Source organism: Sturnira hondurensis, unplaced genomic scaffold (assembly GCF_014824575.4).
Source record: "Sturnira hondurensis isolate 20B ecotype Veracruz unplaced genomic scaffold, ASM1482457v3 Scaffold0022215, whole genome shotgun sequence".
Classification (NCBI taxonomy): Eukaryota; Metazoa; Chordata; class Mammalia; order Chiroptera; family Phyllostomidae; genus Sturnira; species Sturnira hondurensis.
Genome location: NW_028094846.1, coordinates 13660837 through 13687534, shown reverse-complemented (window position 1 = coordinate 13687534; position 26698 = coordinate 13660837). Strand labels below are relative to the sequence as shown.

General features: G+C 40.0%; 1 protein-coding gene across 2 annotated transcripts in view; it reads right to left on the bottom strand.

The window, feature by feature from the left end:
* The window catches only part of HMCN1 (hemicentin 1), a 411512-nt gene that overhangs the window by 97662 nt on the left and 287152 nt on the right, over nucleotides 1-26698 (bottom strand). For both annotated transcript variants that reach the window (XM_037034954.1, XM_037034953.1), the window contains exons 47-55: nucleotides 18884-18997; nucleotides 18228-18314; nucleotides 14713-14904; nucleotides 11597-11770; nucleotides 10257-10370; nucleotides 9248-9393; nucleotides 4706-4856; nucleotides 2946-3140; nucleotides 1379-1492 (exon numbers count right to left, since the gene is read on the bottom strand). In XM_037034954.1, coding sequence (XP_036890849.1) covers nucleotides 1379-1492; nucleotides 2946-3140; nucleotides 4706-4856; nucleotides 9248-9393; nucleotides 10257-10370; nucleotides 11597-11770; nucleotides 14713-14904; nucleotides 18228-18314; nucleotides 18884-18997 — 1287 coding nt within the window. The remainder of the gene's footprint in view (nucleotides 1-1378; nucleotides 1493-2945; nucleotides 3141-4705; nucleotides 4857-9247; nucleotides 9394-10256; nucleotides 10371-11596; nucleotides 11771-14712; nucleotides 14905-18227; nucleotides 18315-18883; nucleotides 18998-26698) is intronic.

The window sequence follows — 26698 nt, the reverse complement described above, 5'->3', positions numbered from 1 at the left end:
TGTTCTGTGACTCTGCATCACACCATACTGTCTAAACTGATTATCTGAATCGCACCAGTGAGTACTTAGTTTCAAAGCCAATGGCCTTTCCCCCATTCTTATTTTTTAAACTTGTCTTAGCATTCCATACTAAATCCACTTCTTGATAACTTTTTCTATGCCTTGGGTTCTAAGACATGGTAGTTTACAGCTTTTCATTAACTCCTTAGATTATGTCTCTTCTAACTCTGTTTTTCTTTTATTATCTCTGCTTATGAATGATTTCCCTTAACCCCTGGAGAATGACTTCTCTCCATAACCCTTTTTTTTGGAAATCTTATGCCTTTGAATATCCCCTGTTGGTGAATAACTCTCAACTCTACACTCAGCTCGGCTGCCTCTCCTGTGCAGTAGGTCCCTACCTCCAAAGGCCCACTCAGTATTTTACTCAAGTATTTTGGAAGCTTGCCAAAATCAACACGTCCAAAACAAAATTCACTTCCTTCTTCCCAAACCAGGTTGTTTCCCTAGATCTTCTATCTTTATGGATCTTCCTGGCCTTTTCTTAATCCACCAGGATAAAAATTTCAGTGCTATCTTATATTCTGAGACGAGTGCCTAATACTTCCTCTCCCTTACTCTCTTCCCCTGTAAAATCTTTCATGCCGACTGCTTCCTGCACCTCCCCTCTGCCTCCTCTCCAGCTCGTCCTCTTCTCAGGGGTGGGGCCAAGTGTTCCTGCTCCTAGTGACACTACCTGCCTTCTCCCTGAGGGCACTCTGTCCATGCATTCAGAGGACAAGGACCTTGGCCCAAGGGTGGGCACACAAACTAGGCTGTATCAGTTAGGTTCGTTGGCTTCTGACATTGGTTCAGGGATAGGTATGTGATTCATGCTTGGCCAATTAAAGCCATGGAAATTCAATTCTAGGACTTTAGTTGTAAATACTTGGGAAGGAAGGCTTTCATTTGTCATGAAAGTAGGAAGTTGTAAGACTAGAGTTCCAGGGGTCCAACTTGCCAGGCAAAGGGGTCCCCCACCTTGGAATGGCACTAACAGAGAGAAACAAAGCCAAGAAATAGGTAAAGTCTGGTCAACTCTTTTCAGCCAAGGAAGTCAGCCTGCAACCAGTTCTACCCTGGGACTTTTCAGGTTCGTGAGACAATGAATTTTCTCTCCGTCTCCCGCCCTTTAAGCCAGTTTATTTGATACTTCAGGAGTCCTAAATAATTTACTCTCAATCTGTACAAAACAATAAACTCCTGGGAAAACTATCAATTTGCTTTTTATAGTCTTTAAGATGCTTAGTGTGACATCTTGCATACGTTAGTTCCTCGAAATACCTTTGAGTGAGAATTATTGAAAGAATGCATAATAGAGAAAAGAAGACCAACGCACGAAGGACTCGGACGTCGTACTGCAAGGAATCTTCTCCAGCCTCATTCACAGCCACACACGTGTATCTCCCAGCGTCTTCTACTCTCGCCCGGGGAATCTGCAGCACCCTCCCACCTGAAAGTAAATTTTCAGATGCTGACTTCTGTACATCTCAGGGCGAACACGGCTCCTCAACGGAGGTCCAGTGTTCGCTCAGGTCTAATGACTTCCTGGCATTTTCATTCAAGGTTCCCCTGGTTTAGTTTTATTCCCACACATCACTTTTACAATCAACACTGCATTATGGAAAAGTGACCCAATGCATGATTTAGTGAGAAATGAATAGTTTTTGTAGATTTTCCTTCAGGAGGGAATGCTGCTCTGTGCCCCTCATTGTGTTCCATGTGAAATATGACTATGTAGTGACTTCTTGGTTTTAAAGTTTGAACACAAATGAAGATGTTTACACTGTTGCATGCAAGTAGGGGTGTGAGAAAAATAATAGCCAAGGACGTGAAAGGCATAAAGGTGTATGTACAAAGGCACACCATTATACATACAACCTTGAAAGAATAACTGTGTTAATTTTTCATGCTGATATAATTTCAAACATAGAGAAAAGTTGTAATTGTATGACATTTTTACCTATATTTATTATTTTTATTTTATTCTATTTGTTTTATCTTTGTCATATATGTATATAATCTGTCATATATATTATTTTACATATCATATATATGAATATATATATATATTTTTGAACCATTTGAGAGTAAGCTGGAGACATGGTATGTTTTAGCCCTAAATATTTATAGATCTCTATTTCATAAAACAAAGATAATCCCTTATATAACTATAATATAATGATCAAAATTAATACAAAAGTACTATTGAATTCATAGTCCATATTCAATGTCATTATTATAATATTGTCTTTTATAGCTATCTGTTCCCAAGGTCAGATCCAATTTTGGACCATATATTACATTTAGCTGTCATTTTTATTTAGTTTCCATTCTTTTATTTGAGATGAAATTTACATACAGTAGAATGCACTAACCTTAAATATACAATTTGATTCATTTCGACAGCCTATTTGCATGTTTGCTAAGAGCAAATAGAAGCCTTGAAAATATTATTATTCCACAACAACTTGAACATCTCCTTTTTCATCCATACCCACGTAATCACTAAAATATTTGAAACTAATAATCTTCACTATTGATTTATAATAAATGCATTTAATAAATGACCTATAACTATCTGCATATGTATTTTAGAATTTATCATTAATAATGTAGAGAAACCAAAGTGGTTATTTTATCATATTATTAGAAAAATGGAGGTACAGCGAAGCCAAAGAACTTTCTTAAGTTGATGAGAATTAATTAAGGTGTGTTCTTGCTTATGCCAAATTCTGAACCTAGACTCTCCTAGCTTGAAGCTCCAGGCATCCCAGTGACACTGGGCAGCCTGCGTCAGTGCAATCACAGGGCCAGAAAGTTGATCGTTCGAGTGGCCTCGATAACCGAGAAGAGACATGTCTGGCGGAGATGGAGGCTTTCCCCCTCTTCAGAGCAATCCCCACCTGGCAAAATCAGCACTCTGTCGCTGGAGGTCAGAGGCCGGCCGTCTTTGTACCAAGTCAGCGTCGGAGGAGGCGCGGCGCTGGTCTCACAGTGAAGAGAGATGGGGTTGTTGATGACCACGTCCTTGGCCTCCCCACTCCTGCCGGTGTCTAGCATGTTTCCTATTTCCCAGAGCTTCTGAAAACTGGGAGGAACTGGGGAGGAAACACACGGGAGTTCGGACCCATAGCATCCCAAGTGTTGATCCATTAAACGGAGATCATGGCTGTAGTTTCACGAGAGTGATACGTAAATGTAATACATTAGACAATGTGGAGATGTTATCAAGTATTTCTCCATCTACCAACTCTAGCCATTAGCCAGGAAAGTGGGAGACAGTAACAGGCAGAAGTTGGAGCTGTCTCGTGGGGAAGAACAGGAGCTACAGGGCTCAGAATGCTCCGCCCACCCCTGCCCTCCCTGTGGGAACTGCCTGCTCTCGGGAAGACCTACGAAAATAACCATGGCTAAGGAAGGCAATCACAGCGGGGAAAACATATTTTGAGGAACCATAAAAAAATGGCGTGGTTGAGAGCATTTTGCAGTCATTTGTCTTATTAAGAAAGCTAAAGTGACCAGAGGGGAGGGAATTTCAGGGGGAAAAGGGGAAGGATTTACAGCAACTAGTAGAAAGGACACATGGACAACAACTAAGGGGGGTGGAAATGGAAGGGAGGTGGGAGCACTGGGGGGAGGGGCTGGGATGGGAGTAAAAGACAGAAAACTGTACTTGAACAATAATTAAATAAAAAATTATATTAAAAAAAGAAAGCTAAAGAGGTTATTATATCAAGATGAATAAATCCATTACCTGAAAGAACATTCTCAAACTTTCCTGGGGAACATGTATAAACTTTCTAGAAGGCAATTTGCCTGTATATCAAAAACATTAAAAATGTGCATAATATCTGACCTAAAATATTCACTATTAGTCAATTATGGAAAAAATGGAAGATGTACAACATTTTTATGTAAAAAGTATCCAGGGAGGTGTTATACATGAGTAGTGAGAACCTGAAAACAACCCAGACCTTCCACAATAGGAAACAGGGCAAATAAATAAATATCTGGACACTCAGGTGATAAACAGGCAAAGTTGCTAAAAATCATGTTGAGAGCAACTATCAAAAATAATCACAGGTACTTCTGAGGCATTTTTCTGAGTTTCACATACTTTATCTTATTTAATAATCATCCCAATTCTTCAAAAGATTAATTTCAAAAGCCAGAAAACTGGAGTTTAAAATATTTAGGTAATGTCCCCAAGTCACAAATTTCTTTTTCTTTTTTATTTAGTCACAAAGTTTTTAGAAGCCTAAAATCATCATTCTCTTCCAAGTCTACTTATAATTCTGTACTTTATCTTTATCCTTCCATGAAAGTGCCTTAACAAAATGCTTCATGTTACAACACTGGGGGAAAGCTAATGTAACAGAGCAGTTCATATCATGTGATCCTAATTGGTAAATGCAGTATACATTTGCAAAATAAATCAGAGGAAAAAAATATCAAAAGGAAGCACACACAGAAATAACCAAAGTAATACTGAACAATGAGATTATTTTCTTCCTTGATAATTTCTTCAGTCCAATTTTTCAGTAACGAATTTAGATTATTGTCAACGGAAAAAAACCCTAAAATTAACCAAGTCAAATCTTTTTCATTGCTTTGACATATCATATAAATTAAATGATAAGCACATTAAGCACATTAGTATTACCTTGTATATTTACATCAAAATCCAGCTCATCTTCACCTGCAATATTCGATGCCACACAAGTATATCGTCCCGTGTCTGATATCTGAGCTTCCTTTATTCGCAGTGTGTGTCCATTGGCAGCGATATTAACATGATCGTCTGATTTGAGGGGCTGTGATCCAATGATAATGAATGTTAATATTAAGTATGCTAATGAATCCTCTGAGAGTCGACTGTTATGACTCATTAATAAATAAAACTAAGTTTTATGTGAAATACTCAAGACAATAATCATTTCATCAATTTACTGTACTCTGTTTTTGAGGAATCACGTTTTTCTTTATTGAAAATTATAGTTCACACGGCAGGCGGGGTGAAAAAAGTATCCTCACAAAGTTTTCTGATCAGAAATCTCCAACTAGGCGGGTGGTAGCAGGTCATCATCACCCTGGATCTATGCCTTCCTTAGCATAGGTCAGTCTTGACCATCAGTGAGCCCTGTCCCCTGTGGCTGTGCATTTTACACGGCACAACTTTGACACATCAGAGTGATTCTCTCTGCTAGACCATTCGACTCTGATACAGACTCTGGAACCAGCTAACGAAACCCCAAAACGCTTCATTGTATTTTGCCCCTGCACACCCCTTCTCTGAGCCCTGTAAATGTTCATTATTCTGTACTCACCAATGTAAAAAAGTATGTGTATCTCCAGTCAGACTTTTATCTAATGCTAGAGATTTCTCTACTGTGCTTTCAAACTGCTGTTCTTCACAGCGTTTGAAAACTTGTTCCTGGCATATGACAGCAGTTTGGCCAGATAAACTCATTAAATTCCAAGAAAAAGAAAAAAAGAAAATGATAGTTCATATAGTTTACATATGTGCCAGGTTTTTCTGGGTGGTACATTTATATACTTTTATGATAAAAATGTTCTTAAGGTATCATATCCAATTAGGAAAAATATCTTCAGCTGATCCCACAATATATTAAAAAGCATATCTTTTATTATATTTGGTCAAAAATGCTATTTTTAAACTTGAAATCTATAGAATTTTATTTACAAATGTCATCCCAATAAATTTAATTAAAAAATAAAGGTAAACATTTTTACTTTTAAATCAGCAACTCATTTGTATGGATAAATCATGGTATAGCATAGATAAATATATCTCTCTTAACAATTGGCAAAAAAGGCTAGTGTTTTTAATAAAACATTGAGGGCATTTAATCTAAAAATCACTGTTCTTCATTCAGAAATATCATTACTTCATAAATGAGAAGTTTTAAGCTAGAGATATTTATTTTATGATGTTTTATTACTAACATTACCTACACTTCATAGGATATTTCACATCTGCTATGCATTCCCATCTACACTAAGTTCCCTCTTATTACTTGAAGGTTTTAGTTCCTGGATCAACGCACAAGAGCTTCTAATGACACTCTTCTCATAATTCTTGGTGAATCAATATTTACATAGTCATGCAATGCTGTGTACATTCAACACCGTGTCTTCCTCTCCTCGCATGTATTGGTCCCAACGCTCTCTCAGCCAATCAGTAGGTGAGTCATGCCTAGACCTTACAATTACCAATAACTGCACCACTTCATAATCTCAGTTGCAAGTTCTCCCTCTCTGACCACCAACTCCTGACCCCCTAACTCACTTCTAACATCCCACCACCAATCCATTTTGGGCCCCCTGGAGGGTCTACAATCCACTGCCCTTGCACACTGCCTCTCACTCTCCTCCCGATCTCTAGTCCCTCCTGACCCAGAGAACGTCAATTACACTTCTTGTGTAAATCCTCAACGCCTTTGCCCCCTTTCCCTGTATTTTACTTCCCTGGAGAAACCCTAACCCTGGTTAATATCAGTCTCTGTCCATTCCCAGCTCTCTCTGGTCCACTTAAGAACACCCTTCCGGCAACTATGTCCTCTCTTACCTACATCACCGACAATTTATTCTGGAATTTTCCACCAGATTATTTCAATCTACATACAACATAGCATAATTTCCCCCATTCGAGGAAAACTCTTTAGACTGCATCCTATACTTCCATAAAAGTCAAATGACTTAGTGTTTTCTACCTGTACTTTCTCCCCTTCATTCCATCTTTTATTGAATCTACTCCAATGAGATTTTCATCATCTCTACTTGACCAAAATGACTTTGTCAAGGTCACCAATGACATTGACATTGCTAAATTTCCTGCTTAATTCTCAGTCTTCATTGTACCTAATTGGTGCCATTTAAGACAGTTTAACTTGTCTTCATTTTGATGTACTTTTTCTTTCTTATCTTTTGGGAAAGCTCACTCTCTGCTCACAACCTCTAAGTGCAGGAGTTCCGCATGGCTTAAAACTCTTCTCTTTCTGTTCAAGCTCACTCCCCTTGTGTGATCTCACATAACATCTTGGACTCATCTCTGACTCATCTTTTTCCTTCACATCCTGCTATCACTTTCATCCAAGCAACCACCAATTTCTGGCCCACTGCAATAAATTCAAATCTAACCCATTCTTTATTCTCCCAATCCAAAAGCAATGTGATTCTTGTAAAATTTAAGTCAGAGTATTATCACTCTTTGAAATTTTCTAGTGGCTGCCCACCAGAATCAAGGCCAACTGGTCTACCAGGCAGTATAATCTAGCTCCCCGTGACTCTTCAGTTCACATCGTGTTCGGTGTTCCCACGGATCACTGCACTCCAGCCAGCGTGTCTCTGGGGATTCTCTGTACTTTAGCATGTTCCCCCCTCAGATATCTAGTGCTGGCTTCCTTCACTTTCTGAGTCTTTGCTCAAATTTCACCCTATCGGTAAGCCTTCCCAATATGAATAGGAGATCACACTCCCCCCACTCACTTTTCTTCTTCTCGACTGAATTTTCTCCCTAATAACTACCCCACCTGGCCTATTGTATGTTTTACTGTTATGTTTGTTTAGTTTTTGTTTCCCCAAACTTCATATACACAGAGATCTTTCTTTTTCTCCTTCATAGCTGTACCTATCACACTTAAAACAAGGTCTGCAAAAAAGTACGATATGCTTAATAAATCATGCAGGATGCAATGAATCATTATTAACATTATATCACTTGTATGGAAATAGCATACTTTAAAATTTCTATGCTAAACAAAGAACTTCGGAACATCAATAAATGAAACTCAAAAACTGTACTGAAACTTATTGAGGCTAACATTCATAATATTTTGGTGATTTTCTCAAAAAACACTGTTTTGTTCAAGCGGTGTTGCTTATTTGAATGTGAAATAACAGCAGAAAGGATATGGAAAATAAACAAACAGCATTTTTTTTTGTTCAGATGCTGTTTACAAGGACCCCATTTAAGGGGACCAATCGCAAGCCCTAAAAAATGTAGCAGCTTAGAGTAACACAACTGGATCAATTTCAGAGTCTGGAATTGAAACGAAATCAACTATTCTTTATAAAGTTTGTAAGAAGTGCCTCAATCCTAGTGCAATTATCCAATTTTTATTTGTGCATGTGTTTGTGTGTGGGTGTGCATGGGTAGTAACTCTACCATGAATGAAAAGACTTTAGGTAGAATTAGAAATAAAATGAGATTTCAAGGAGAAAGGAATATTTGTTTCCAAGCAGACTCATATAGATTTAATATTGTACCATGAAGTGTGCTTGTAGTCAGGAAAGAAACTGTAAACAGAACGTGGTGGGAGTTCCTTATTTCTCCCTTTGTAATGGTTTCCAGATGAAACTTGCTTATTTTATAGGAGATGATTTTTTTCTAGTTGCCAGTATTGCAAAATCCATCTGGGACCTGAAAAAATAGAGCTATATCTTTCTGCATCTTAAATCATGACTCTGACCTGAGCTCCGACAAATGGATTTAACTGACCACTCGGTTCATTATAACAGGAGGGAGAGCGCTTAGCCATGTCACATCTGTGTTAAGCACAGTAGTAATAGCAGATAAAAAAATGTATTTTGGTCTCAAACACCAGTATATTTCTTTAAAACATGCAATGGAGAAAATAACTTGAATGAGAAATGAGAGTGTGTGGTCTGAAAGTCACACCACAGAGCTGAAGGGTGTGCTTTTCCTCCAGGCTTCTCATTGCCCCCAGTTAATTGCACTGAGCACTCAATCATCACATTTAGCATTTCCCCGTTATCTTGGAATGTTAAAAATGTTACCTTTTGGAAAGGGGTTAAAGGTGTTTACAGTAAGCTCTGATTAACCTTACTACCCACCATATGCCTATCACTATGAACTGGTATAACACTATTTTTGTCCAAAGAACATGAAAGCCATTCCCCAAAGGGAAGGTGGCTGAATTTTCATAGACAACTGCTCATGCACCGAAAAACAATCCTTTTCAATGATGGAATGATATAACATTGTTGAATGCAGTTCAAGTGTTTTTTTGTAGTATTAACTTCTAGGAGCACCAGGATGCACTAGCTATAAGGTCTCGCTGGCTCTCTGAGTTACCTATGTCTGCTTTTACTATGATTATCATTGCATTGACCATTTTAATCTTTAAGAAATCATCAGCAAGTGAAAAATCTTGTGACTGGCCTGTCCATCCTTGTACCAGCTGAGAGAGGCAGAAGGGATCGCATAAGCTTCACATTCCAAGGTCAGGGTGGTGTTTACTTTGATCTTCACTTCTTTAGGGGAAAGACCTGGCCCCAGGAGGTCCCCTTTATTGATGACGGGTGGAACTGTATAAAAGCAAATATAAAGCAGTTAAACATCAGTGCTTTTAAGTATGGAATACCATGGAACTCACACTTTACACTCACACTCATGGAATACCATGATCCTCTCATACAAAGATCACTTTACAAGAGGTAGTTTCTATGTTCCCCTTTCATCAAAAACCCAAGTTGGCATCTCATGAAAAGGTTGTGCGAAGATACAGGATGTGAAGGAAACTATCATTCTCCCTTTGTCATTATACTACAGACCATGAGGCTCATGTCCTTCCCTGGACAGTTAGTTTCATTTGTTCCGGGTCCCCAGACACAGCACGAGCATAATCCTTCAAAGGCATTTCACTGGTCATTAAAGAGACTGATTTGAAGAATGAAAGACAAGGAGAAAGACGTTCTTCTCTTTTTTAAAACAACAAAATCTTAAAATTTTGGTATTCTTAGTAGTGTTAGCTCTGCTATTTATTTTTAGGTCACTGAGCAGTGGGTCACTCCACAGTCACTGATGACCTCGTCCTAGACCATTGATTGGAGCATATGTATGAATACTTAAACATCGGTTTAGTGCAGGAAAGTACTATAACTCAGCCCAGAGGGTAATTCAGAAGGAAAAAATAAAAAAACTTAAGGAAGTGCCACAGACAAATTCTCCAATGAGATTTTAGTGAGTAGACTGGGTAGGCTCTTGATATCTTTAAGCAAATGAGGTCACGGGCACAGTGCTCAATTCAACATCCACTGTAATGAAGCAAGCAGCGTAACCGACTAACTGTATCATAAGTGTAAATACTTACGGACCAGTAACCAAAAACAGAAGAGAAACAGTTAGACAACTGGGGAAATAGGACAGAGAGTTTTCTTGCAGAACTTACTGTAGACCTTCACTTCATAGTGCTTTATCATTTCCCCGGCCTCATTCGTGGCCACGCAGGAGTATCGCCCAGCATTGTCCTCCTGTGCATTGAGGATCTGCAGAGTCCTACCTCCTGAAAAATCAGGGAACACCAAGGAACCTCTGAAGTCACAGTGGCATCAGACTACGCACAGACTACCAAGGTTTCAATTCTTACTACTCATCTATTTTTTCTTCTGTATGCTAATTCCATAACAGATATTTAACACAAGACAAAGTACAACATAGATGGGCACTGCAGGACAAGCTCATGCTCATTCTGACCCTCCCCCATCTCTGTGCACATTCGAGGTAAGGTCCCTATTTCATTCTCTTCACAATTAAGACTCAGTCTTAGTCCACTTCTTCTCATCTTCCTGGCCTATCAGTAGAGATTGGTCTTGTTTAAACACAGTTTTATTAGGGTACATTTCTTCTTAAAAATCTTCAATGGGTCTCCACTGACTAAAGCATAAAGGCAAAGCTCTTTAGTCCAGGCATCCTTGACTTTGTCTCCTACTTGGTCCCCTCCCTGTACCAGACACACATAACACACATACACACTGTCTTCACTGCATTGCGGGGTGAGGAGTCTAATTATTGTTACTTGTGAGTGAACAGGCCATTCTCACTTTAGACCTTTCCCACAGTAGTCAGCCCAATGGACTGGAAACTTCTAACTCATTTCCAGCCCCAGAATTTCTGCAACTTTCTTCAAGGTTCAAGTTCTGACTACAACAAAGCATGCCCTAAGTGCTTCAGCCCACAGTGGCCATTCCTTCTTTTGAATTCTTATAAAACTTGTCACTACTCCATTGATCATGCCCAGGACTACTCATAACCCATGGTTGCTCATGCATTCATATTGTTAATTAACTTGCACACATTTTATGCCTCTTCCACGTAAGCCTGTAAATTTCTTAAAACCAGTGATCATACTTTTTACTTCTTTCTAGTTTCATACATGTTGCCAGGTAGTAATGAAGAATGAATAATCTAAATAATAACCTTCAAAGTTCAATTCAACAAGAAATAAATGTCTATCTTTTTTGGCATTCCACATAGTGTATTTTAGCAATTAATTTCATTGTGGTATTCATTTATTTACCTTTTCATTTAGATATTTTATTAGTCTTACAAAAATAATTTCAGGTACCTTAGATTACAGTACATCTACAAACCATTTTATGAATTAAAATATCAACAGAACATAACACAACCAAAACCATAGCAACCCCTATAAGAAAAACTCCAATGATTCTGCATTTTCACAACAGTGGCTGGCACAAACGCACCTCGGGCCTCTGCAGTGAACTATACCTGGAAGAATCCGAATATTTCGGTTGGACTCTAAAGGAGTTCCGTCCTTAAACCAGGTGATGGTGGCGGGAGGATATGAGTAAGCTTCACAGACCAACGACGTGGGGCTGTTAAGGATCACGGTGACATCTTCAGGGCTGCCATCACCGTCGACACCAGCAATTGTAGGAGACACTAAAAGAGATTTAAAATTTAATCAAAGAAGTATGTTGAGGCATTTCTCTATTTGTGCACTTCTAAATTTCCATTGTACTTATTTGTGTAATTCCATGCCCTAACAGTTGCAGAAAACAATAGATTATTGTCCTTATTCTACAGAAAAGAAGGGGGAACATCAAAAGGCTCAAAGGGTGATGAAAAAGATGACATTAAAAAGGAATTAAATACAATATGATAAGGGCAATGTGGGGGTTTTGGTGCAGGATCTACAGAGGAATTGCATTCAGTCCAATCTGGGGTGTGGGGTGTGCAGACTGCCATCAAGGAAGGCCCCCTAAAAGAGACTTTAAAGTGACCTGAAAGGATTAGTGCCAGGTAAGAGGTAAAAGAAGGGACATTAGCAGGAAGAGGAACATACTGGGAGCAGAGGAGTGTCAACAGGAGGGGCAAGCAGGGAATAAGGATGGATGCAAGAGGGTCAATATTGGATAAGCAAGGGTAACAGAGACAGGCACATTTGTTTCATTAAAGCTAATGAGGGGCTGAACTACAGCTTCACAGGAAGGTATAAAGAGCAGGGAACTAGAGAAAGATTTAGGGAGTCAGCTGGTGGGACGTAATGATAGAATTTGGGGGTTATGTAAAACCAAAGTCCAAGTCAATTTCCAGTTTTCTTGCTTGAGAACCTAGATAAAATGCAGTGAAGCAACACAAATGGAAAATGTAGAAAGATTTGCTCCTTTAGGAGGAAAAGATGGTTTGTTCAGTTCTGAGTATCTTGAATTTTTAGTGCCTACAAAACTTCCCGGTAGAAATGTCCAACAAGCAATTGTATACAGAAATCCAAACCTTGGGAGAAAGATTTGGGTTGCAGGTATGGATTTAAAAAATCCCCAGTCAATAGGATAATTAAGCCTGGGAATTACATTTATTATTTTAAGAAACTAGAGTAGAATGAACAATGAAGTAAAGACAGAATGCAAGGAGATTTAATGTTTAAGAAATAGATTAAGAGTTCATAAAGGACGGAGAAAGGGAGCAACCCACGGTGTGCAAGGATTACTAGGGAAGAACACTGTCAAAGAGAATGTGATAAATAATGTCCAAACCAATATGAGAAGGACCGAACAATATTTGTTGGGTCTAGCAACAGGGTAGTCTTTGCCACTGCACTGTCAATCATAGTGTGGGTAGAAGCCTGGTTTTAGTGGCATAAGAACTGTATACAGGGGGTGGTTACAACACGAAGTGATGGAGAGTAGAAGGTGAGGTTGAGGTAATGAGAAACATGGGAATGACTGACACACCAAAGAACAGAAAGACACAGGCTCAAGGGCAGATGAGCAAGCAGTGACTGAGACCAAGAGGGATAACTCATCTGGGAAAAGAAAGGGTAGAGACACAGAATGATGGCTGGGTGGGCTGGAAGCTGCAAACACATACATTTAATCCATCTCAATTTTATGAAGTTGGTAGAAAAGAAAGCTTTGATTCAGACCCCTCAGTCTTTAATGAGTAAAGGAGAATGACAAGAAATAGATAAGTAACTAGGAAGGGGTAGTGGTGGGGAAGGGGTGTATTAGATAGCATGGCTTGGGATACCTGGGGTAAAGAATAAGTGATCTCCACTGGAGAGTCCCCAAGGAGCTGGGTTCTGTTAGGAAATCAGAATTCAATCACAGCAAGGGTCTGGAAAGAGTTTTAGAGCAGATTTCCTGAGGAGAGAAGATAGAACTTAGACGTGAGTCAGAACTGGGAGATGAAATCAGTGGTGGGAGGAAGGAGTCATGAGACACTTATCATCTAAGAAAAGCAATGAACTACAGGAAAGGGGAGGAAATCCAGGACTAGGGATTGGTCTTTTGTACACTGATGGGTGTGTAGGGAGCACCAGTGTGTCATGAAACATTGTGACCTCTCATTCATAATTGCCCATGTATCTGTTCCCCAGTGCCCTATTAGGTGCTGGGGTTAAATCCTTTGTAGGATAAAGAGGGGCTCTACCTTGGAAAGTTTACGGCTGTATATAATTATTATCTCCACATACTATTCATCTGACACTCTACATTATCTAGTATTTTGACTTAATTTTTCTTGCTTTATATATCTCTCTTCTATTCAATTAGAATGTAAGCCGTCTGGAGGCTATATCCTGAATGGAAGGTTTCTATGTGTTTCCAAATCACTGTAGCCAATAAGTACAAAAATAAATGAAGGGCAGCAAAATTTTGCATACTCAATGTAGTTGATTTTAGTAGAATGAAAAGTATTTTGCTGTCAGTAATCAAATACAATAATACATTATGGTGATGCATTTTGAATTTCAAAACATGAGCAGAAATTAAGAATCTATTTTAAGGGGATTTCTGAGATATTTGCATAATTTTGATGGGGCAGGAACTGAATGTACAGTTGTTTCAGCATTCCTAGTCCCCCACCCTTCTTTTCTCATGGTGTAGTTTTGATTGCTCTCAAAGGGCTTGGTGTTTAATGCACAGGCTAATTTGTGTTGAATCAGAAGGAAATCATGTGAAATTGAAAACTTACACTGTGGCCTCAGTTTCCGTTCTAACCCAGAATTCTCTGCATTTGCTCTCCTTCACCATAGGCAGTAAATACAAACTTCAGTACAATCACCAATAATGGCAGAGTCCCACAAAGCATGGGTCACGTACCTCAGGTTGAGCACTTACTACCACTTATTTAACATCTATTTTGTCCATAGTTGTGTCCCTAGCAGAAAACACAGTACCTGGAACACAGCATGTATTCCAAATATACAATGGATGAATGTGTGAATTCATTAGTAAAAAACAGCAAATGTCCACAAGCACTGGCCCTCCTTAAATAATGAAACTCTATGGTAGAAATATTAAGTAAACAGAAAAATAAAATGAGAAAATTTAGCTTATACTCATGTCTAATTTTTCAAATTTTGAAGCGACACTTCTACCTACCCAACACGTTAAGACTGAAGCTTTTGCTCTTGTCACCGGCTGCATTAGAAGCCAGACAGGTGTATCTTCCAGTATGTGACACCTGGGCATTACTAATTTGAAGAAAACGGCCACCAGACATACTGTGATGGGTGTCATCTTCTTGGAGGGGCTGCCCATCTTTGAGCCATGTGATTTCTGGCACTGGATTCCCTGTAACAAAAAGCCATTTCTGAGGGCTAGCTGTCATCAGATGTCTACAAGTGACACCTGAATAAGAGTGTTTCACTCATTTGCCTTTCCAAACATCCTGCTTTGAAAACACTGCAGAAACCATTCACCCCAAAGTAAATTTCAAGCATAACCTAACTTATAATAACTATAATCATCTTGTGATTAAACAATGTACAGAACTAGAAATCTTTTTCAAATGTAGATTAATCTATAAGTGAAATAATTCTAACTTAGTCTGTGTTTAACTACATTTATATCATACTTTAGACTGTTACAGTGAAATATTTTCATAGTGAAATATACTTCAGAAGGCTGGAATGAGTATTTTTACTAAAATTATTACTAACAAATGCCTTTGAATTCATATTAAATTTTAAAATAATAATTTATATTTCTGTAGGTATAGAAAAGAAAAAAGCCTTAAATAAATACTTTAACAAGCAGGTATTTTGAGTTCATTCCAGAATTCCAGCATAGATACACTGGTAGGTAAATAGATAGACATATAGAGTAGTAATTCCTTTAATATTTATAGCCTACAGGGAAATATATTTTATATTTATTTTAACATGGGACTTATGTTAAATATTAAGTTTTAATTTACTCAAGTAAATTTTTAATTTTAAAACCATAAAAGCAAGTTCTGTTAGGAAAGAGGGCTATTATGATATTATATTAAAACTGAAAGGCTCAGCTGTGCTGGCTGCGGAGTGTGTTTTATGGCCCTGCCCAGGCAGGGAAGCAACTGCCTGCCCAGCTGCTGGGGATAGCACCCAGTTCTGCCCAAATAGGAAGCCTTACCAGACAATCCAGGCACTGAAGGAGCCTGTCCTACAGCTGCATTTGTGCAGGGAAGAGAGGCAGCAGTCCTATCCAACTGCTCCCAGCCAACAGCAACATCCATCCCAACCTCCAAGTTCAGGCACTGGTCTCACCCAAATAGAGACCCTGATGGAAAGCTCTACCTGCCCAAGGATGCTACCAGCTAACCTTTCCAGAACCCCAAGCTGAACTGACTGGCAGAGGATTATCTCTCCTGACATAAACCTATGAAGTCTGGAAGAGGAGATCCTTTTCTCAAATGCACAGATACCAACAAAACAAAACAGATAAATGTGACATAATTAAAGGAAACTAATAAGGCTCGAGTATCTGTCCCTAAAGAAATGGAGATCAATGAACTGTCTGACAAAGAATTCAAACAGTCCTCTTGAAGAAGTTTAGTGAACCACAAAAACAGGCAACAACAAAATTAGGAAAACAATGCATGCACAATATGAGAAGTTCAACAAAGAAATAGAAACCATCTCACGAGAGGCAACCATACACTGATATATCTCTCCTTCCCTTCCCCTCTAAAGATAAATAAATAAAATTTTTAAAAAGAAGAAAAAAAGAAATAGAAACCATCAACAAAACAAAACAAAAACGAATCCTAGAGCTAAGAACAGAATGACTGAATGGAAGAATTTAAAAGAGAACTTCAACATGAGGCTTGATCAAGCAGGAGAAGGCATCTGTGAACTTTCCAGAGTCATCAAATCACAAAATAAGAGCAAGATAAGAAGAACAAAGGATCTACAAAACGATCAGAAAACAATTAACAAAATGCCAATAGTAAGTGCTTCCCTACCAATAATTACTTTAAATGTAAATGGTTAAGATGTCTAATCAAAAGACAGAATGGCTGGATGGATAAAAAAACAAGGTATAGCCATATGCTGCCTATAAGAAACTCATTTGAGCTTAAAAGACACATATGACTGAGAGTGAGCAGATGTATAAAGATACTTCAGGAAAGTAGTAATAAAAAGAGAGCAGGAGCAGCTATGCTTACAACAGACAATATAGAGTTTAAGCTAAAAGTTGTTGAAAAATCAAGGAAGGTTATTATAATGAAAAAGAGGTCATTCCATCAAGGAAGTGTAGTAATAAATATTTATATACCCAATATCTGAGCACCTAAATATAAAATGCAAATACTAACAGAACTAAAAGGAAAAATAAACAGCAATAAAATAATAGTTGGGGACTTCAATACCCTACTCTCAACAACAGATAGAAATCCAGTCTCAGAATCAATAACAAAACAGGATTTGAAAAACACCACAGACTTAAAAGACATATACAGAACATTCCATTCAACAACCTCAGAATATACATTCTTCTCGAGGACTCATGGAACATTTTCTAGGATGGATCTTAAATGTCAGACCACAAAACAAGTCTCAGTAAATTTAAGATGACTGAAATCACACCAGGTATCTTTTAGGACCACAGTGGTTGAAACTAGAAATCAACAACAGGGGGAAAGCTGGGAAATTCACAAACAAAAAACATGGAAATTAAACATGTTAACTAAAGGTGACACTTTTGTTTTTGAGTGATCCCCATCACCAGTAATGTCACCCTTCTACCAAAACCCCTACTTTTTTGAAAATGAAATTTAAGAAAACAGGGGAAGAAAAGGAAGGCACAAGCTTCAGCCAAAAGTGAAGAGAACAAAATAAGAGGGGGTGGGGCAGAGAAACCCTACATTCAAATAGTAGCACAATTTTTAAAAGCAAAAAAAATTATTTCTTTATTTTTAATTTAATTTAATTTTTAAATTATTTTATCATTATTAAATTACAGTTGTCTGCACTTACCCCCCCTACCCCCCCACCCCAGCCATCCTGACCTCCCTCTCTTGCTTCTACCCACCACCCTTGGTTTTGTCCATGTGTCCTTCATAGTTGTTCCTGAAAACCCTTCCCCACTTCTCCCCATTATCCACTCCCACCTCCTCTCTGGTTACTGTCAGAATGTTCTTAATTTCAATGTCTCTGGTTATATTTTGCTTGCTTGTTTGTTTTGTTGATTAGGTTCCAGTTAAAGGTGAGATCATATGGTATTTGTCCCTGAATGGATCAAAAAACTATGGCACATTTACACAATGGAATACTACGCAGCAGAAAGAAAGAAGGAGCTCCTACCCATTGTGACAGCATGGATGGAGCTAGAGAGCATTATGCTAAGTGAAATAAGCCAGGCAGTGAGGGACTAATAATTTATTAAATTAAAAGAAAAGGCTAGTGTGTCTTTCCTTTTTCTTCCCTCTCTCCCTTTCCTTCATGAAGGAGTTTTCTTTTTGTCTTCACAGAATCTGAGAGGTTTCCTCCTACATTTCTACCAGCTATACTGGACTAGCATTCAATTTCAAATGCACAATACAGCAGCTTGAATTTCTCTCAGCTAATTAAGGTATGTGGTAGAAGCAATAAGTGATCAGTGAGCTCAAGACCAAGTGCTGAGGCTCTTACCTGTCACTTCACAAGTCAGTGTAACACTCTGCTTCTCTTTCACCTTCACGTCTTCCAGCGTATTTTCATCCACAATGTGAGGTGGTACTGAAAAAAACAAACAAACAGAAAAAGTAACAATTCTAACCACAGGGCTGTTTTTATAGTATCTAGATGTATGTTTTTATTAAGCTATAATCTTTAAAGCAAAACCCCAAATTCTCATTATTTGATTACAAAAATAATGTCACAATATTATTTTGATCAATTAAGATATATTATAAAGTAATATGTCATGAATTCAATTATATAATGAATTCTATTATACAAATCATAAAGTCTGGATAAAAATGTCAACAAATTAGTGAGTAAAAATATTTATTAGACCTTTACTTTTCTCACTCTAACTCTACAAAGCACTCACATTAAACAAGTTATCAGAGTTGTAGCATACTGTTGAACAACTGTGAACACACAAGATGTACAATTTTACCCATTTTAATTCAACTAGTTACCTCCAGATTATTCAAACACTGAATTCTTGTCAACAGGGATAACCCGGGGGGCCAAAGAAAACAGAAAGGTGAGATAAAGTGGGAGATACAGTTTAACTCTGGTTCCAGAGGGCATTTAAGACAATTCAATCTCTATCTAAGTGTAGTACATCAGATAAATACCTAACACCGAAAGTACAAAGAGCTTTCTTTCTTCCCCAGCGACATTCCTCACGACACAGGTGTACTGGCCAGCATCTTCTATTCTCGTCTGCATCAGCCGCAGCGTCCTACCTCCTGAAGAAGCAAACCACCAGATGATTCAAAGAGAAACTTGCAACTTTGTAAGCTGTCCGAGTGATGTTCAATACAGGTGAAGTTTAATCAATGTGCTTCAAAGGTCTTTAAAGGAATTTATGTCATTTTTTAAAATCACATGTTTCAAGCCTCATGACATAGGCTTGAATAGATCATTCAGAAAAAAATAGATCATTCAGGAAAAAATTTCTGAGTTGATAGGTAAAAAATAAATACACTACTAAGTGACAGCAAGCAAGGAATGGAGATGATGTTTGAACAAATGAAGGAATCACAAAGATGATGTTTGAACATAACCCTTAAAGGTAAGTACAAGGGGGGACCCAAATATATCCCCAGAATTTATTTATAAAAATTATGTATTTATTCTTATATGTTTCAACTTCAGTCACCTCCAAAGCACTCTCCATTTGATGCAACACACATATTGAGACCTTTTTTCCACTGCACAAAACAGTTTGTGAGGTCATTGATTTTGACACCTTTTAGTGCTTCTGTCAGTTTTTGTTTCAGATGCGCTCATAAATCACCCATCATGAAATGGGCAAACACATTGAAAGACTTCCAAAAAAATTCACTGAAGCCAAACATAGCCTCTCACCTGTATCAGCGTCAGCTGGTACACTGATACAGATGTATTCTTAGAACACTCGCCTGGTGAGGGAAGCCTGTAATACGAGGGGCCTGCTCCCAGAAGATAATTCCATTTTTAGGGGGCCCCCTCATAAACTTTAATCCACCGCGGAGCTGAAAGGCTTCATGCAGGTAGCTGATGAATGAGGATGCAGAGATAGAAAGCAGATGTATGTGGAGATGCAGGTGGGGAAAACAGTGACTAATGAGTCTATGGCCAGATTCTGTGGGCCTTTGAGTTCCATGCTAAGGAATCTAGATGCTGCATTCATTAAAAACTATGAAGTGTGTAAACACAAGAACATTCATAATCTGATCTGTGCTTTAGAAAGACAACTGTGACAGGATGTTTTGAAGAAGAAAAAACTCCGCAGTTGGCCCTTGAACATATAAAACGAGAATGTTAGAAAGAAGACTAGATCAGCAACCCAGATGTGGGCGATGACAGTATGGGAAGTATGGTCGAAACCATGAGTCTTCCACTAGGTTTCAGCCGAGTTGCCTGGAATCCTAGAATTACTCCTATTAAAGTTAATGAGGGGGCGCCTCAGTCACTAGCTCAACTCGGCCTCTTTTTGTTTTTAGTTTCTGAACTTCTTTGCGATGTTCTGTTTGAATCGAGATTCTTCACCAAAGTGCATAGACTGTGAATGAAACTGACATGCTGAAGGGTGTCACCTGGAGGGAACCTCCAGTTCAGGACAAAAGAAGAGGGGGAGCCAGCAAGCAAGATGGAAACAATGTCTGCGAGGGACCCAAGAGTTGTACTAAAATACCAGAGTTCATGAAACCTCTGGACAAGTCACATCTAGGCAAAAAATGCCCCGTATTTTTCGGACTATAACATGTACTTTTTTACCACTTTTTTTTCTTCAAATTTTTTTTTTCCTATTTTCCTCCTCTAAAACCTTAGGTGCATCCATTTTCAGACCATAAGACACACCTAGGTTTTAGAGGAGAAAAATAGGACAAAAAATTTGAAGCAAAAAATGTGGTAAAAAGTGCATCTTATAGTCCGAAAAATACGGTACATCACTTCTTACATTTTCTGGTGCTTTTCTAACAGGTACGTTTTTGTTTAGTCCCCTGAATTTGAACTAAAAATCTGAAATAATTAAACATGAAACTTTCATGTCAATAATCACCTGGACCTGAGTTTCGCAGGAGTTTCTATTCACTTTCTGCCTTTGAAAACACAACAGGATGCCAAAGAGTTTTCACTTAAGCAACCTTTCCATCCTCAAACCACTGTAAGTTGAACTTAGTATCTTATTCAGACAAACAAAGCTAATTACCGCAATTGTGTCTTTTTTGCCAACTCAATTTACACAAGCAAAGTTGAATACAGAGATTATGTAAACATGTCAAAGACTTGTGTTCATTAGGAAAGGATTCAAGTGCTGACTGCTACTTCAGATTAGTGAAACCATGATATAATCCCAGTTGAGAGATATTAACACAATCCAACTTTTATGAGTCATTGCTGGCTTGGCAAACCTCAACCTCAGAAGTCTTGTGATTTTTCTCTATCTCTTTGTTTCCTGGTCTTCTCACTTCATCCAGCAAGAAATAAAAAACCGGGTCTGACAGTTAGTTACACTTATATCGAGACATTTCTTGTACCCGTTAAATTTTTAGAGCGGTTATCTCTTCTTGGCACATCACTTCCTACAACGATAGAGGCTTCACCAGAGCTCTGCTTTCACAAGAGTTGAACTTCCGGTCTCAGGAGGACTAATCCTGAGATGGAAGTGTGCTGCGGGCTGAGGACCAGGCGCATCGTATGCTGTTCATTTGATTCTCATTCAGCTATTGCACAATACACACCAGACTGTGAAACTGAATGGCTCCTGGCAGGACCACAAGGTGCTATTCTGACTGTGTTCACTCAAGGATCTCCAGCAGCCGGGCAAGCAAAACAAAACTAGAGAAAACCCAAACATCACTCCTGTACATCTATAAGAAGTCACAGTATGTTACTCTATCTTGCTTTTTTCATTTCTAAGAGCTCTGATGTATATATATATATATATGTGTGTGTGTGTGTGTGTGTACACAGTTTTTAAATAAATATTTTATTTATTTTTGAAGGGAAGGGAGGGAGAAAGAGAGGGAGAGAAACATCGATTGGTTGCCTCTTACACGTCCCCATCTGGACCTGGCCCGCAACCCAGGCAAGTGCCCTGGCTGGGAATGAATTGAACTGGCAACCCTTTGGTTTGCAGACCAGCGTTCAGTCCACTGAGCCGCATCAGCCAGGGCAGATGTAGTTATATTTAAGAAGCATCCCTACTTTTTTAGAAGTTGAGAATTAGAAAAAATGAAAACTATAAGAATAATTTCAAGACAGGAAGATAATGTGCTCAGGATTTGGGTAACCAAGTGGTAATAAAATCTTTACGATTATTGTCACTTCCTAAGACCAACAGGCCTTGGGAGCCCAGGAAAATGAAAGCATCATAATAAGGACACAGGCCTGCCCTCCGGGACAGGGAGGCCACACGCCTTTCACCAGGTTGTCTGCGATAACAACAGCACGCATGTACTGGGTGCTTGCCACATATGCAGGCAGAGTGCTGATTGCTTTACATATGTTAACTCGTCTCAGTTTTACAGAAACCCTGAGAGGCAAATCTTAGTACTGCCTTCATTTGGTGAGTAAAGAGACTAAAGTTAGCAATGTCAAGGAATGTGCCTGGGGTCATACATTTAGGGAGTATTACAGGCAATAAAGGAGGTTAGTAGCAATGTACATTCCTCATCAAGCTTCTGACGTGTATAGAGAAAGATCTTAAAGAAACAGAGGGACCTTATGATATTTAGATGCATTTTTTCTGAAAAGCCTTCAAAAGGGGGAATTTAATTTTTGAACAAATTTATGGGCAGGGAGCTCACTACTAAAGAAGTTCATCTTGATTTATAAACAATATATGCTTTTAAAGTTCTTTCTTTTCAGACCTAAATTTGTCCCCAGAATTTTCTGTAACTGCCATTACTGTCTACTCTGGCACCAGGCAGAACAATATAATTCTTTTCCACGGCATGGGTCTTCAACTGTTTAAACTTAATTTTCACTATGTAACTGTAAGGTTACATCAGGTTTATTTTTCTAGGTTCAATATAATCAGACATAAATTATTTTGTAATCATTAACTATCATGGCTACCCTCCTTAAAAATATTGTCAATAATTTTTTCTAGTTTTTTTAATAAGTGAATTAAATCCATAGTACAACTGGTCTCTCGCTTTTCTTACTGGTGATATAGTTTGTTAATGTGGCAAAATACTGCATTTATTTTCTTGATAACCACATCACCCTGTTAATGTGCAATGAATGAATAACAGGATTCAGAGATCTTTTTATATGAAGTCACCCTAATTTTCATCATTGGGCTTTTGAACTCAAGTGCAGGCATTTATTTAACATTTGGCAGGTTAAACTCAAAAGTACATGAGTTCTGTTTGAATTTGGATGTCTTCATTTGACACATTAGGCATTGTTCTAAGTACCCGAGCTTTTTAAAAATATATATTTTATTGATTATACCATTAAAGTTCTTCTATTCCCCCCCTTCATTCCCCTCCACCCGCACCCTCCCTCCGCCACCATTCTCCCCCCTTAGTTTATAACCACGTGTCTCAAGTTCTTTAGATTCTATATTTCCCCCACTATTCTTGCCCTCCCCCTATCTGTTTTCTACCTACCATCTATGCTATTTTCTGTGCCTTCTCCCCCCTTCTCCTCCTCCCACCCCCCTGTTTCTAACCCTCCATGTGTTCTTCATTTCTATGGTTCCACTCCTGATCTAGCTGTCCTCTTGGTTTGCTTTTGTTTTAGGTGTGGTTGTTAATAACTGTGTGTTTGCTGTCCTTTCACTGTTCATATTTTTCATCTTCTTTTTCTTATATAAGTCCCTTTAGCATTTCATATAATAAGGGCTTGGTGATGATGAACTCCTTGAACTTGACCTTATCTGAGAAGCACTTTATCTGTCCTTCCATTCTAAATGAAAGTTTTGCTGGATAAAGCAATCTTGGCTGTAGGTCTTTGGATTTCATGACTTGGAATACTTCTTTCCAGCCCCTTCTTGCCTGTAAGGTCTCTTTTGAGAAATCCGCTGACAGTCTGATGGGTACTCCTTTGTAGGTGACTGTCCCCTTATCTCTTGCTGCTTCTAGGATTCTCTCCTTCATTTTAGTCTTGGCTAATGTAATTATGATGTGCCTTGGTGTGTTCCTTCTTGGGTCCAACTTCTTTGGGACTCTCTGAGCTTCCTGGATTTCCTGGAAGTCTATTTCCTTTGCCAGACTGGGGAAGTTCTCCTTTATTATTTGTTCAAATACGTTTTCCACTCGTGGCTGTTTCTTTCCCCCTTCTGGTACCCCTATAATTTGGATGTTGGAGCGTTTAAAGATGTCCTGGAGGTTCCTAAGCCTCTCCTCATTTTTTTGAATTCTCATTTCTTCATTCCTTCCTGGTGGGATGTTTTGTTCTTCCTTCTGGTCCATTCCATTGATTTGAGTCCCAGTTTCCTTTCCATCACTATTGGTTTCCTGGACATCTCCCTTCATTTCAATTAGTTTAGCCTTCATGTGTTCCTCTAATTTGTGGCTATAATCTACCAATTCTGTGAGCATCCTGATAAATAGTGTCTTAAATTGGGCTTCTGAGAGGCTGGCAATTTCTCGGTCGCTTAGAGTTATTGGCTCTGGGACTTTGAGTTCTTCTTGCGCCATCTTTTGGGCTCTTCGTGCCTGTTCCGTAGCAGGTTTGGAGCCCTAAAGTGTTCACTAGAGCAGGGTAACTAAGTCGCTGGATTGTGACGTTGTTTGTGGGGGCGGGGCCAAAGAAGGACAATGGCTTCCCTCTGCCACCTGCAGCCACGACCCCCACCGGCACCGCAGCCACCACCCTCACCAGGCCCACACGTTTCTTTCCATTGCACGCGAGTGTGCCACCACCGTCAGCCCTCCACCACTGGGTTCGCCCCCTCGGACCTGCGTGGTCCGTCTCACTGTGCGCAAATGTGCGACCTTGGTCAGTGTTGGGAACAAGAACAATGGCCTCAGCCCCAAGGAGCCTGAAACCCTAGCAGAGACCCTGTAAGTTGATTGCCATCTGTTTAGTTTCAAAATTTCCCTTCCAGTTGAGTCAGACCCCACCCTTTTTCTCACCTGTGGACCCTGTAAGCCAATAATCTGCCTCTGTGCAAAAACGCCTGCTTGATGACCTGGATATAAGGACTTAGCTGTAAGCGCTGGGCGCGAATCCCGGACGAGCCCCCAGTGGGGGTGTAGTGTCTCTGGAGGGATCGCCCGCCCCTGCGCAGGTTAAACTTGGCCAATAAATTAACATCTTTGAATCCCTGAAAGTCTCCGACATTTGTTCTCGTGGTTGGTGGATCAAACATTTGGAGGTCCCACGGAGATATCCCTCCTCGGAGACGGGATGGGTGACTTCAGCTGAGTAAGTAATTGGTTAGGATCCTCTTAGTGTTTGTCCTCCAGAGTTAAAAGACCCTGTGGTGTGAGACAGGACGCCGTTTAAGACCACCCAGGGATTGTCAGGGACGGGACGCCGCTCTCTGAAATTTGGTATTGACGACTTAGATTGGGACCGGTCCCGTTAGGTTTCTATTTCCTTGCTGCGAGTATGCTTGGTGTGTCTGCAAGTGTGTATGTTTAGGGACTCTGATAATCTGTGTGTTCATACCATCCTGTGTGTGTCGGGTCTTTGTCTTGTTTTGTGTATTGGTTTGGCCTCTGAGGTCTCTAAGGTCTTTCAGATGGGTCAGCGAGAATCTGTGCCCGATTCTCCGCTTGATTGCCTATTGAAAAATTTTTCTGATGTTCAGAGGCGAGCCCAAGGATATGGTGGCTCGCCGCCGGACCCTGAATTCCTCCGAACCCTGAGTCAACTAGAATGGCCCTCCTTTAATGTAGGATGGCCCACGGAGGGCAGTTTTGACCTCTCAACCCTGTTTGCTATCCGGGCTACTGTTTATAGAGTCCCCCACCCCGACCAATACCTGTACATAGATATCTGGGTGGATATCGCTACTGAGCAGCCTGGATATATTAGGAAATTTTTAAAAGGAAATCGGAGGGGCAGACGAGTGGTTTGTCTCCTGGCCGGAGGGAACAAAGAAAAGGGGGAGGAGGGGAGGGGCGGAGCTGCTAGTGCTGCCGGGAGACAGCCCCGGAATCAGCGCAGGCTTTATCCTATTTTGCAAGAACCGCCGGAGGACAATCTCGATCCAAATCCCCTGAACGCTCCTCCACCTTACCCACGCAAACAGGAACCTGATTCCTTGCATTGGGATGTTGGCGAATCCATGAGCCCGTCACACACCGCGGAGGGAGGGGGGGGCACTCTACAGGGAGGGGATATTGCCTGTGGCGTCCAATCCCGCCGCTTTGTCCCCGTCAGAGGGATCCGCCCCTTTGCCTGTGGCGCCCAATCCCGCTGCTTTGTCCGTCAGAGGGATCTGCCCCTTTCCCTGTGGCGCCCAATCCTGCCGCTTTGTCCCCATCAAATGAATGGGGGGCACCCAATCCCGCCGCTTGCCTGTGGCACCCAATCCCGCCGCTTTCTCCTCCTCAGAGGGATCCGCCCCTCTGCCTGTGGCGGGAACTCCTACCATCTTACCCCTCCGAGAGGCCCCGCCCCTACCAGACGCTCCACTGCGAGCTCCTCCTCGATTTGTCTGCGTCCCTTTTTCCACCAGTGAGGGCTAATCTCCCTCCTGGAAACTATATTTAGAACTCATCAACCCACCTGGGATGATTGCCAGCAGATTCTGCAGACCCTTTTCACTTCAGAGGGGAGAGAGGATTATTAGGGAGGCTGCAAAGGCAGTCCTGGGTGAGGAGAGGGACACCGTGGCCGGAAGGAGGGAGATGGAGGGCATCCTCCCTTCCCAGCCTCCTAATTGGGACCCCAACACTACGGGGGGGGGGGGGGGGGGGGGGGGGGGGGTATGCTTCTTTCATTACGCGCGGGTGGACACAGAGGGGGAGTGGCAACGTAAAGAAAAGCTAGATATA